Consider the following 13,948-nt stretch of genomic DNA (forward strand, 5'->3'; position numbering starts at 1 on the left):
TGTTTGAATAACTGAGACTACTCCAGAGACTAATATGGAGACTTTTATATTTTCTTTAAGTTTGGATTCGTATTTCATTAGAGATAGGGAAAGTGGATGTGGGGGAATGTAGATGACAGTAAATGTAGACAATAATTCAGACTTTTTGCTGCTTCTTATTTCTTTTATTTTTTATATTGTGCTACATTAGCCCAGATAGGGAGAGTCGAGATCAAAATTCACATTTAGATGGATGGTAATTTACTACATATTATATTTGAGATCATGCAGAGAGATCAGAGAACTCTGAGGCTAAAGGTCATTGAGCATATTAAATATTTTAATTTTAGTTCCCCATTTACTATATCGTTGCTTTATTATATCCAAGATAAGGCAAGAATAGATAAATATTTGATAATTCTGCAGTAGGGAATGAACCAGGCTTAGTCACTGAAAATGAAGAGACTAGTGTTTCCAGAAAGAAATGGGTGAAACTCTGGTTTGGCTCGGTTAAGAATTTCTAAATTCAGATGACTATCAAAAGTTTATCTGAATCTCTGGAGGTCCCCTCACTTACTCCCAACTCTCTCCTTATCTGCACAACTCCCTTCCATCTTCCTCTGGGCAGAGTCCAGAGTTTCTCTTGCCCCATCTGGAGATCTGCCATTTCTGACATGCGCTGCAGAAGGCTCAACTGTTTAATTAAATCTAGCCTATTCTGGGGCTATGTTCCCCAGAATACATCATGTGCTATAGAACTCAAGAGATTTTATTTACACAGAAATCAATCAGCTGATCGGAGAGATTTACAGAGATGTCTGATCTCTGAAAAGAAAGGCGACTAAGGTTATACACGAGTTGGGAGATGGTAGAAGCAGAACTCAGGGAGGAATCTTTCCCGTCTCCTTCCTTTGGATCTTTAACCAAACTTTTCAAACCTGAAGAAAGGTTTGGTTTGGTCTGGTTTGGTTTGGTTAGAAGGATGGGCAAATGTTCAGGGCAATCCTTATTTTAGTCAAACTAATATTGCCTAATATTAATCCAAATTCTATACATATCAGAAGGGAGAAAGCTGTGAGATTAGCAACAGTACTAGATGCACCTGCAAAGTACAAAAGCCATTTCAACAAAAGTAACAAGTAAGAGGAAGTAGCTGAGGGACAAGTCATAATTGCCTCTGCTAGGCATGACATTGGTGGTTCACTCTAGAAACTCCAAATAAGGGAAATAAGGGAAACTCCAAATAAGGGGGGAAAAAACCCACATACCTATGGAAACACATTGTGAGATAGTGATATGACATACTGCTAGAAAACAACATATTGTGATAGTAGTGACCCTGAACGTGAAGAGTCACACTATTTCTCTGAGAATGAAGAACATGTAGAGATGTTGGAACGGGAGGAAGAAGTAGGGTATTCTACTAGTAGGACTCAGAAGAGGAGAAAGAAAAAATACAAAGTAAATAAAGTAGCATTCAAACCATCTACTCTATCTGCAAGAATGGACTGAGCTGTGGAAAGCTTGCAATACTAAGGCCAAGATTTTCAAAAGCGACTAGTGATTTGGGGTGCCTCTGTTTTTGAGTTCCCAAATTGAGAAACCTTAAAGGAACTTGATTTTTGTGGGTGCTCAGCATTTTTTAAAAATCAAGCTCCTGTAAGTTGTTTCAAGTTGGGCACCAAGAAACAGAGGCTTCCAAAATTACTAGTGAATTCTAAAAATCTTGTCTGTAAGTTCTAGCCACTTTAGAAGCAAATATGGCTACTGTAAATGGAGACACAAGGCAAAGGAGACTCAGGAGATTAAAGATTTCCTACAGTAAACTGATGTGCCATTTCAGTTTTGTTGCAGCATAAGGCAGAATATGTCTGATTCACTCCATTTTAGCTCACCAAACAAATGTAGATGCACATTTATAAATTTATTATTTTCTTATTTTATTTAAAGCTAGAGTTAAGGTCCTCACTGCTAGAGCGCCATAAATATCAGATCTTTTCTCCCTGCTAATATGCAAGATTATGGGACAGATCCTCAGCTAATGTGAACTGTCATTGTTTCACTGATTTTGATCCCTTACAATGTTCCTTCCTACCATGCTCTTGGAACACAGACGGTTCAAATGGCCAATAAGTAGCAAGATGGTGCCATGATATAAAATATCATCTAGAATAAATTCTGCAGTTCCACTTTCTGCATCTGTATAGCAATCCATTCAAGTAAATCCCCATTAAAAAAACCCCTCATTTGATTCCAAAGTAAAGCAAACTTCAAATTATTTTTTTCAGAAAAGACTTTTGTAGATTAGAGAAACTGGAGATTGGTATAAGAATTGTAAGGTGGATAAGGAATTGGCTAAAGGGGAGAAGGCAACAGGTTGTGCTGAAAAGTGAATTATCGGACTGGAGGGAGGTTACTAGGGGAATTCCTCAAGTTTGATCTTGGGACCAATCTTATCCAGTATTTTTATTAATTACCTTAGCACAAAAATTAGCAGTTTGGTAATGAAATTTGCTGATGATGCAAAGTTGGGAGGCATTGTCAATACAGAGAAGGACCAGCATATTATACAGGAAAATATGGATGGTCTTGAAGACCGGAGTGACAGAAATGGATGAAATTAAATAGGACAAATGCAAGGTCATGCACTGAAAGTCTAATAATAAGAATTTCTGGGAAAATCTGGGGACTCATTAGTTAGAAGCGACAGAAAAAGAGAGAGACCAGGGTGAGCGGGTTGATCACAGGATGACTGTAAGCCACCAATGTGGTGCAGCTGTGAAAAAAGCAAATGTGATCCTAAATTGTATCAGGTGACACATTTCCAGGAGAGTTATAGAAGTATAAATGCCACTGTATAAGGCACTGGTAAGACCTCATTTGGAATATTGTGCACAATTCCAGTTGCCCATATTGATTCCAACTGGAACAGGTGCAGAGAAGAGCTACTAAGATGATCAGGAGAAAGGCGGGCCTATCTTATGATGGAGAATGGAAGACCTAGGCTTGTTTAGTAAATTGAAGATTGAGAGAGGATATGATTACTCTCTATAAATCCATGAGGGGGTAAACATGAGGGAGGGTGAAGAGTTATTTAAGCTAAAGAAGAGGGATTCCCAAACTTGGTTCACAGCTTGTTCAGGGTAAGCCCCTGGCAGGCCGCAAGATGCTTTGTTTACCTGAGCATCCGCAGGTATGGCTGCTTGCAGCTCCCAGTGGCCACAGTTTGCCATTCCCAGCCAAGGGACCCGTGGGAATTGGTAGTAGCAAGAGAAAATAGAATGAGAATAAGGGAGGAAAGAAAAAAGTTACAAATACAATATCTAGGTATTGTGACAGGGTCAGGTCAGATGGCTACAAGAGAGTGGTCGAAGGTAGATACATTAGTTCCAGGTTAAGCAGGTCCCTTTTCCCTGGTAAGATAACAGGGACTATTCCAGAACACTCAGGAACTTTCTAGAACTAATTAAGGCAGGCAGGCTAATTAGGACACCTGTAGCCAATTGGGAAGCTGCTAGAATTAATTAAGGCTAATCAGGACACCTGGTTTAAAAAGGCTGTCACTCCAGTGTCGCTCCAGTGAGTGTCACTCCAGTGAGGGGTGCGCGTAAGGAGCTGGGAGCAAGAGGACGTGGTGCTGGAGGACTGAGGAGTACAAGTGTTAACAGACATCAGGAGGAAGGTCCTGTGGCAAAGACAAAGAAGGTGTTGGGAGGAGGCCAGGGAATTGTAGCTGTCACGCAGCTGTTCCAGAAGGCACTCTAGACAGCTGCAGTCCACAAGGCCCTGGGCTGGAACCCGGGGTAGAGGGTGGGCCTGGGTTCCCCCCAAACCTCCCAACTCCTGACCCAATACAGGAGCTTCCACCAGAGGGGAAGGTCTCTTAACTGGTCCCCAAACCACATGGTGGATCAGCAGAAACTGTGGGAATTGTTCTTACTCTTTTTTCCCCATGCTGGCCAGTGATGAGGTTATCTGAGTGAAGGGCAGATTTGAGCCACGAAAGTGGCCAAACTGAGGGATACTGTGAATCTCTGAGGCAAGCAAAATCTGCGAATAACTGCAGGACCCACCAACGTAGTGGAGGAACTTTGTCACAGTGTTTAAAGTTATGTTCATGTCTTGGTTGCTTCCACATCACGTAAATATGGAGTATGTAATAGGACATACACACACATACAAAATGTGTGCATAAACAGTGACTCCTCACTTAAAGTCTTCCCAGTTGTTTTGTTGCTAATCAACTAGGGAACATGCTCATTTAAAGTTGTGCAATGCTCCCTTGTAATGCTGTTTGGCAGCCGCCTGCTTTGTCCACTGCTTGCAGGAAGAGCAGCCTCTTGCAGCTAGCTGGTGGGGGCTTGGAACCAGGGTGGACCAGCAGCCCCCCATCAGCTCCCCGTTCCCCTAAATTCCCTGTGCTGCAGCTGCCCAGCAGGCTATCAACTGCCCGCAGCTCAGCTGTCCCTCCCCCCACTGCCATGTGTTGCTCCTGTCCTCTGCCTTGGAGCTGCTCTCCAGAGCCTCCTGCTTGCTGTGCAGGGAGGGAAAGAGGGGGCTAATGTCAGGGTGTTCACCTTCCCACTGCTCCTGCACCCTGCTTACCCCATCTTCCATAGAGCCGGGGGGACACAACAGGGCTCAGGACAGAGGGAGCTTCCTCGCAGCAGCTGCCATCTCAGCTTGCTAATTAACCTAAAAAGGCAGTGTATTTAAGAGTGGGGTCAGCGTACTTAAAGGAGCAATGCGCGTCTCTCTCTCACACACAGGGTGTGTGACTCTGTCTCTGTCTTCCATGCTGTCTCCCCTCTCCCCATTCGGGCTGCCTTGTAGAGTTTGAGGCTAGATTAACAACGAGTTAACCCTTGAAGGCTCAGCCAATTGCTAGTTCATCATTTAGCAGTAAGGCATCCCTGGGAAATATCCCACCCTCTGATTTCACCACCTCAACCAAGCTTCACAATCATCATTGCTGTGTACCAGTATTAAATTGTTTGTTTAAAACTTATACTGTGTGTGTGTATATATATAATATAGTTTTTTGTCTGGTGAAAAAAAAATTCCTGGAACCTAACCTCCCGCATTTACATTAATTCTTATGGGGAAATTGGATTCACTTAACATCGTTTTGCTTAAAGTTGCATTTTTCAGGAACATAAGTACAACGTTAAGCAAGGACTTACTGTACATAGATGAAAATGGAGAGATTAATTTTTGTGTAAGCATAATTTAACAAGTGAAAGGTTTATGAATGCAAATGCATCCCAACTGTTCAAGACTCCTTCCATAAAAAGAGTTTTCTTGGATAACTAACTAAAATTCTATGTAAGCCAAGAGGTAATGTATGTTCTTGAGCGTGTGGTTTCTGACTTGGGTGGGAGATGGTTCCAGTAAATGAGAATGCACAGTGATGCCAAAACTGTTTCTTTGTCCTTAACTTTTATAACAAACATTTATTTGCTCTTTTGGGGGTTGAGGGTAACGGTGAATATGCTAGATGTATTTCTAGTCAAATCATCAGAATATTTAAATTAGGTTCTGTTGTTCACTCTGCAGTGTTCGCTTTTTGAAATAATTTTTTTTTTTTTTATTTTCCAGGCTAAGTAGTCATAACTCTAGGACATGTACCGGCTGGCTATCTGGGACTGGTCATGTCCCGAGGGGCATAAAATATAATATATTTGTATGAAATAAGAGAAAATTATTGGGGTTATCAGAGAGTTATATCTCAAATGCAGGTACTATGGCATTTTAAAGGAGATTAGTGTAGATCAGGGGTTCTCAAACTGGGGTTGTGACCCCTCAGGGGGTCGCAAGGTTATTACATGAGGGGTCACAAGCTATCAGCCTCCACCCACAAACCCTGCTTCGCCTCCATCATTTATAATAGTGTTAAATATATTTTAAAAGGTGTTTTTAAATTATAAGGGGGGGTCGCACTCAGAGGTTTGCTGTGTGAAAGGGGTCGCCAATACAAAAATTTGAGAACTTCTGGTGTATTTCCATTAATACCAGAGTTAAAATAAATTTCGGAAAAGGCTAGTTTAGCTTTTGTTGTAAAGGCAGTAAACAGTTCATTACAGAAACTGAAAACAGCATACACCGTTTTCAAAAGGAGAGTGCCCTTTCTATAACACCTCAAATAACTTATTCAATTTAAAACGTAAGAATGACATTCAAGCTTCACCTAAGATTGGTTTCAATCTAAAATTATAAGTATGTGCAGACAGAAGAAGGTTCTAATCTGATGTCCTAGTAACCACAGTATCTCAGCAAAATATGTGGGATTATCGAGAACCAACTCTTGTGCCCCTATGGTCACTTTTTTTATTACTTGCAGCAGCTCCTAGTCTTAGCTTTAGCACTGAGTTGAAAAGAACTGAACTGTTCTTGACAACATTATCTAACACACAACTCTACCACTTCATAATACTGATTTTTTTGTGTAATACTATTTAAATATTTTTTAAAAAAAAAATATGCATCACGACAGGATTCCTAATTTACAGGCTGCTGAAATAAAGACAACTTGTCTTAATGATAACTGCTGTCAGACACTTCAGCTAACCTCCTTCCCAGGATCATTTGCAATTTTGCAGTACATTTTCAGTGTAGTTGGAAAATTTGTTACCCTCTGATGAGCAAGCATGGACACTGAAAATGTAGACTTACAGATTTTCTTAAAGGTGCACATAATAGTTTTTTGGAGAACAGGTTATTCTCCTTTTTTTGCTGCAAGAAGTATTGATCTAGGGCCTGATCCATGGTCCGCTGAAACCAATGGTAATCTTTCCACTCATATTCATGGGCTATGGATTAAGCCAATGGAGTCCAGCCCTACTCCCATTATTCTAATGGTAGATTGACTTCAATGGGAGTTGAGGTCAGTCAGCCCTTTGCAAAATCAGGCCCTAAGAGAGACTGGACTTTAAAAGTAGACAACAATAGAATCAATTAAGCCAATTATATAAAGTAATTCAGATGGATAACAATATTCTGAAAGGGCAATTAGAGCATAAGAATGGCCACACTAGGTCCAGAACAACAGTCCATCTAGCCCATCATCCTGTCTTCTGACAGTGACCAATGCCAGATACTTCAAGGGGAATGAATTGAACAGGACAATCATCAAGTTATCCATCTCCTGTCATCCAGTCCCAGCATCTGGTAGTGAGAGGTTTAGGGACACCCAGAGCATGGGGTTGCATCCTTGACTATCGTGGCTAATAGCTATTGATGAACCTATCCTCCATGAACAAATTTATTCTTTTTTGAATCCAGATATAGTTTTTGCTTTTACAACATCCCCTGGCAATGAGTTCCACAGGTTGATTGTGCATTGTGTGAAGAAATACTTCCTTTGTTTGTTCTGCTGTCTATTAACAACAAGCAAAATGCAGCTACATATACACTAAATCTATAATTATTATGCTATACTGTACTGTAGAGAGTGGCTAGAATAGCTCCATATATTGCCCAAGATACATGACGTTCTCTCTCCTTGACCAAGCCCATCATTTGAATCAATCATAATTGGCCCCTTCTGGCTTCTCTTGGACCTTCTTAAAATAGTGTCTTTATTAGATTTCATTGCCCTAACTTTTTCTCATGTTTAAATTTCCCATTGATTTTAATTAATTTCTCCCTAAGCTCAGGACCTTGGAGAGCTTTTTGGTTTAAAAAAATTGGGGGAGGGAGAAGAAGAAAAGAAACATAGGCTTCTTCACCAAGTGGGATTTCCCAAGTTCTCACAGCTGTAATTAAAAGTCATTCTAGTTCCAACTGATGGATTGACATAAATATGTCTCAGAAGAAAACAGAGTAATGCATAAATTCTTAATGTCTCATGTTCAAAACTCACGATTTTTTTTAAAGTCAGGTGACAAGGACAAGGCAGATTCAGACAATGCCTGAGTATTTCCATGCTATGTGTGTGTGTGTGTGTGTGTGTGTGTATATATATATATATATATATATATATATATATATATATAATTGCATTTTGACAGATTAGAGGTGGTAGCAGCAAGCTGCAGATCTGAATGTCAGGGCCATAGCGACACTAACCGATAATTACCATCTCCACAAATATCTGTGAATGGAATCACTTGTTTTAATACAGATAAGTTTAGTATAAAAGTTAGAGAGCTGGTATGAGAGATATGATAAATGTGGTCATGACAGAAAACAATTTTTAATTTAGTATGCCCTATCAATCTAGATAGCCCATGAATATTTACCATTAATTCAGTAGGCTGGAACAGAGAGAGAGAGAGAAAGAAAAGGAAAAACAGAAGCTTTGACCTAAACAATGACTGTTGAAGAAAGAGAATCTTCAGCAGTTTCAATAAGAACAAATTTTATAGGCAAGCTGAACTGGTGGCCGCATGGGGAAACACATTTGGGGAACCATTAGAAACAAAAGTCATGTTCCTGTTGTTTTAATTTTTTTATAGGACAAATGGTAACAATTCCCAATATTTGCTGCTGTTTGCTAGATTTACCAGGCTGACTACACAGGGAAAATGTGCGATGTCAGTGGGCTAAAATTGAAACATTTACTGAAATTTAAAAAAGACTATTTGATCACATCATACTCCTCAGCAGGGATACCATTTGTAGGTGCTAAGTGGGGCATATAAGAAGCTAATACAGGTTGTGAGTGTAATGAACCAAAATTAATGGTTTATATAAAAGAAATGTTGTTTCCATTATTTTTAGGGTAATTTTATTAAAGATGCCACCTGTCCAGAATAGAAGTGTCCAGATTTTAATTCTCTTTTCATATCTCACTGTTCAGACATGGGACAGAAAAGGTAAGCTCTTACAGCTATTACTGTTCCAGGCATTCTATCCAGCTGTATTAAAGTGACTGGCTCTTACATTTTGTACCTGTCCCAAAGAGCCAATTTCTTCTGACTCACCTTTCCCAGAGAATTTTTTTACTAAGGGAAACACCTCCTATTTCTAACTCCTCTTCCACTGATACCATTTTCCAGCTCTATAAAGCTTGCTCAATGTTTATGTGTAGTTTAAGTAAAAATTCCATATGAAATATAAATACTGAAGAATTCAGTTAATATTTCGAGTATACATGGAATGTAACACGTTTGTACACACAACATGATGAAATGATACTACAATTAATCGAAACACTAATAGACCATTAATCTAACTCATACATTTGAAGTCAGATAGTCAATTAAATTGACAATAAAGTACTTAATATGCAGCAGTCTCATTTTATGCTGTTGGGTATTGTTGCAGCTGTGTATTACTCTTGCCTTTTTCCCAATGCATGGCCCAATATCCATGGTGCTCAGCACTTCTGAAAATCAGCTCATCAAAGTCAATCACATAGAGAATGATTTTTAGCAACTGATGTTTTTTGTTGGAGGATTACAGATGAAACAATTATCTAAAATCATTGTTATCTCTCATGAAAATATTATGAAAAGTGCAGAGCTCTTCTTCAGGTCTGGGAAACTAACTCAGAGTATCACTGCTAAATACAAGCACCCTGTAGAAGAAGTATAAGAGTTCTGTGTGAGCTCAAAAGCTTGTCTCACCAACAGAGTTTGGTCCAATAAAAGATATTACCTTACCCACCTTGTCTCTCTAATAGCCTGGCATCAACATGGCTACAACAATACTGCATATAATAGTGCAGTCATTTACCTAGATCATGAGGAAATAGTTCAGGCCTACACTTTTTATATCTATCCTTCTATGTAATATTTATTTAGTTTTTCTCTTTATAGCTATTATTCAACAATATACTCCTTACTAGACTATAAAATAGGAGAAGAGACAGAAAAGCCATTTAGGGTCTCACTTATGCCACAACATCAATAATAATAATAATGAATAATAAATATCATGCAGCTACTGAGAAGAGGGTCTCATTCATATATATATACACATATATGATATCATAAGGACATAAAATCCATAAGAGCATACAATGTATGTTACCTTTCTCAATATGTATTCTTTTAGTCTCATGTCCAACCTCATGACCAGCCAGATCACCTTCTTTCGGGCCAGGTAGGATATTAGGTGATAAACCCATAAGCATCTGATTCATGGATAGCCCATTCTGATGTACAGCTGCTAGTCATACACACATAGACATAAAACCAACAACAATATTAACACACATACACAAAATTAAAATAATGTTAACAATATTACTCATGTCGCTATTTTTTTAGATACTGTTGCAATTGTACAAGAAAACTAATAACCTCAATGTCATTTAATTAGTGATATTAAATCCACTCAGAGGAAGCTAGTCTGGTAGGTCCTTTCCATATCTAATTTCTATTGTCTCCATTCAGCCGGCCCCTTAAACCCAGCCTTCTGAGGCACAAAAGCCAGAATCCCATATAAAAGCCAGTTGGGCAAGAGGCTGACACATTCTGAGAAAAACTAGCCCACAAAGCAATGGCAAAAACAAATAACCTAAGAATGAGGTTCAGGGAACTCCTGTAGATTAGCTCTCCACTCCTTTCTTGGATTTGATCCCTATTTGTCAAGCAGCCATCTTGCCCCTGCAGGTACCACACATGGAGAAGCAGTTATTAGAAATGGGATGTGGTATGGCAAGTGGAACAGGCCTAGGTGTTTTATTTTAAAATTTAAAAAAAATGTCTGCATTGGCTGAGGAACTCTATTACCCAGATCCAGGGACAATATGGAGAGCTTCTGACCTCAGCTGCTATTCTGTGATTACGGAATTTACTACAGAATCCAGGCATTGTTGTAATATGTTGCCCTACAATCTAAGATTTCATTTTTTAAAACTGTTTTTGTTACTCATGGTTATGAAAATAATCTTTACAATATTATTCAAGTCTAAACCAATATAGTGTTACCTTCTTGAGTCTGCAGAAAGCCTGAAACATCCATCCAATGTGTTTATCTAACTAGAATCCCAAAATGCCTCCCTATGTTTACACAGGAGCTAAAAGTCTCAACTGCCTCTTATTAAGGGACCAAAACCTTTGGTTTCACCAACTGACAACTTCAGAAATGCAGTGCTGTGTTGTTAGTACAAAAGTCTGCAACCTAGCAAAAAAAGATGAAAAGGTGTGGACAGGGTAAAATAAATTGAATTTAATATGCATAAAATAATATGGTCTAAAACCTTCAATTTCCAGGCTACTGCATTGGAGTACCTAAGATTCCAGGGATGCACAAATCTTAGACATGGAATCTTCACAAAAAATTCATGAAATTTCAGTTTAATTTGATTCTATCCCTTGTGAGTTCTGAAGTCAAAATATTACTTGTATCACATTCCCCACCCTAATGTGTGTGCAGATTTTTTTAAAAAAAGTATTTCACCTAGAATTATTTTTTTTAAATTGAACTATCCCATAAAATGTCACTTCTGAAGTCAGTTTTAATATAGAAGTCCAACTAGGGTAGCAGAATTAAATAAAACTGTAAAATACATAAATGTGTCACAGTTTGTATGTGTTCAGTTCTGAAATTAGTCTAGCAAATTGCTTTCTCGCTGCAATTCTGTTTCATAGCTTATATCTTTATGCTTAATATGACATAATGGCAGTTTTCATCAGTACCTATTAATGAAGCATCATACATTATGGTACTGTAAACTGGGGAATTTAATGTTGGGCGATAGCTATTGCAGCTGAACTTCGGAACATGGTACATCTAGATCTACTTAGACTTAAGGTATTTTGGTTAGAAAAAAATAGCTTAACTTAATCAAATTTAAAATGGTGACAAGGAGAAGAATGTGACCTACGGATTCTGTCTGATGAGCTCTCAGTCCGTGCAGGTGAGCTGGACACACTGCTGCTTCGATGAGATGATGGATGGCTGCCAGGTCTTCGACCTTCTTCAAGGGAAGGAGCAGGAGAAGGGCTGTCTGGAACACGTTCCTACACCCCCACAAAAACAAGATAACACATTAAAGACAACAGCTCTTCTGATTATTGAATATCATTTCCTCTACAGAATCTCCCTGTTATTTGAGCAATATCTAATTCCACTCTGCTCAGTTACTCTTGTTTATTCCTGGGGTTGATTTGACTTGACTCTCCAGGACTTGTGGCATGCGATTCTCAGAGGAAGGTTCATACCTCTAGAACACCAGAGCCTGACTTCTACAATGCAGCAAAAGACTTAACCATTGAGTCAGGCTTTTTAACTGACTCCCTCGACTATATTTAACAGCATCTTGTTTTTTATGACATGGAGTTATGTTTAAAAAAACCCTATTTTGGCTGTGATTGCAGTAACCAGTATCGTGAGAAAGTGGATGATATTATAATTTTATAAATAAATAAGGGCAACACTCTGACATCCTTACTCATGTGTTGAGAACCTTACTCCTCAAATGGTCACATTCATTTCAATGGGACTATCGGATGAGTAAAATATTCACAATCTGGCACTAACTAAATAAAACAGCTACAGCAGAAAGCTTTTGACATACTAACTAGTTGCACAGAAAATGTATTGTGTTCATAAGTACTCAATATTTTTTGAATGAATCCTTTCTGAAACATGCTGGGCCTGTGTTGGTGAAAAAGCTGTACCGGAAGTTAATGTAAGAATCAGAAATATCCGATATTTATGCAGCTTTGGTGTAGAAAGAATGAACAAAGGGAGGTGGGTGTTGCTACTGGAGAAGGAGAAGTTACTTACCTGTACAGTAACTGGAGTTCTCTGAGATGCTTTGGTGCTCCAACTTAGCATGTGCACATGCCCTTACACACTTGATCAGAGCTTTTAGTTAGCTGTGCCTGCACAGAACACAGGCTCATGCTCCAGTGTGAGGGTATAGAGGGAAGGCAGGCCACAATTCCAGTTCCTTTCCAACAATAAAGTCGAAGTAAGACTTCACATCAGAGGGGAATGAGGTTGGGTGGTGGAGCACCCATAGGAACAAAACATCTTGAACTCCAGTTACTGTACAAATGAGTAACCTCTTCTTCTTCTTCTTCTTCTTCTTCTTTTTGAGTTATAGTTCCATCTTAGGAGACTTTTTTGAGTTATAGTTCCACCTTAGAAGACTCTCAGGCAGTATTTCTATTAGGAAGTGGGTGTTAAGGAGACAGATACAGTACAGCTCAGAGAATAGCATCACCGAAAGTCATATCTCCCCTGGAAGCAGATACAACACTGTAATGCTTGGAGAATGTGTGAATGGATGACCTGGTGGTGGCCCTACAAATGTCCGTGATGGTGATGTCCTTAAGAGGTAGATTGAGTTCTTGTGGAATGGGCAGTCACTCAAGGTTGGGGATGCACACTGGAAGCTTCATAACTAGCTGAGATACATCATGAAACCCATTTTGATAGCCTTTGAGTAAAAATTGGATGCCCCTTCATCCTTTCTGTGAAGGAGGTAAAGAGTATTTGAAAGGCCTGGAATGGTTCCATTCTATTAAGGTAGAAGGTAAGAGCCCGTCTCTCAGCCAGATTATGAAGACTAGCCACTTCTCTTGAGGAGTAAGGTTCAGGGTAGAATACTGCTAGTTGAATGACTTGATTGATATGGAATTCTGATCAGACTTTAGGCAGGAAGTGAGGATGGGAGTATAAGCTACTTTAACATGGTAGAAAATTGTGTACAGGCAGTCAGCCACAAGTGGCCCTAGCTCTTCTACCCTTCTACCCTTCTGGCCAAGGTTATGGCTATGAGGAATGTAGTCTTAGAAAACAAATGAAGGAATGAACAGCTGCCCATGGATTCAAATGGAGGATATCTCAGGGCACTGAGAAATAGGCTAAGGTCCCAAGGAGGAGTAGGGCTACTTGTCATAGGGAAAGAGGTTACATAAGCCCTTAAGGAACCTCACTGTGCTAGGTGATTGAAAACAGACAACCCTTCAACTAGTAGGTATAAGGCTGTATTGGCAGTTAGGTGGACCTAATGGAATTGAGTGTCAAACCTTGCATTTTAAAATTAAACTAAAGTGGGTAATTGAGC

The 13,948-nt window shown here is 39.3% G+C and overlaps 1 protein-coding gene across 9 annotated transcripts in view; it reads right to left on the minus strand.

The window, feature by feature from the left end:
• DACH1 (dachshund family transcription factor 1) overlaps window positions 1–13,948 on the minus strand; it is a 453,297-nt gene that overhangs the window by 107,806 nt on the left and 331,543 nt on the right. For 5 of the 9 annotated variants that reach the window (XM_075128932.1, XM_048851983.2, XM_048852002.2 and 2 more), the window contains 2 exons: window positions 11,756–11,891; window positions 9,955–10,092 (listed from right to left, as the gene is read on the minus strand). In XM_075128932.1, the coding sequence (XP_074985033.1) occupies window positions 9,955–10,092; window positions 11,756–11,891 (274 nt within the window). The remainder of the gene's footprint in view (window positions 1–9,954; window positions 10,093–11,755; window positions 11,892–13,948) is intronic. The other 4 variants (XM_075128936.1, XM_075128945.1, XM_075128959.1 and 1 more) reach the window with 1 other exon arrangement.

Source organism: Caretta caretta, chromosome 1 (genome assembly GCF_965140235.1).
Source record: "Caretta caretta isolate rCarCar2 chromosome 1, rCarCar1.hap1, whole genome shotgun sequence".
In the NCBI taxonomy this organism is placed as follows: Eukaryota; Metazoa; Chordata; order Testudines; family Cheloniidae; genus Caretta; species Caretta caretta.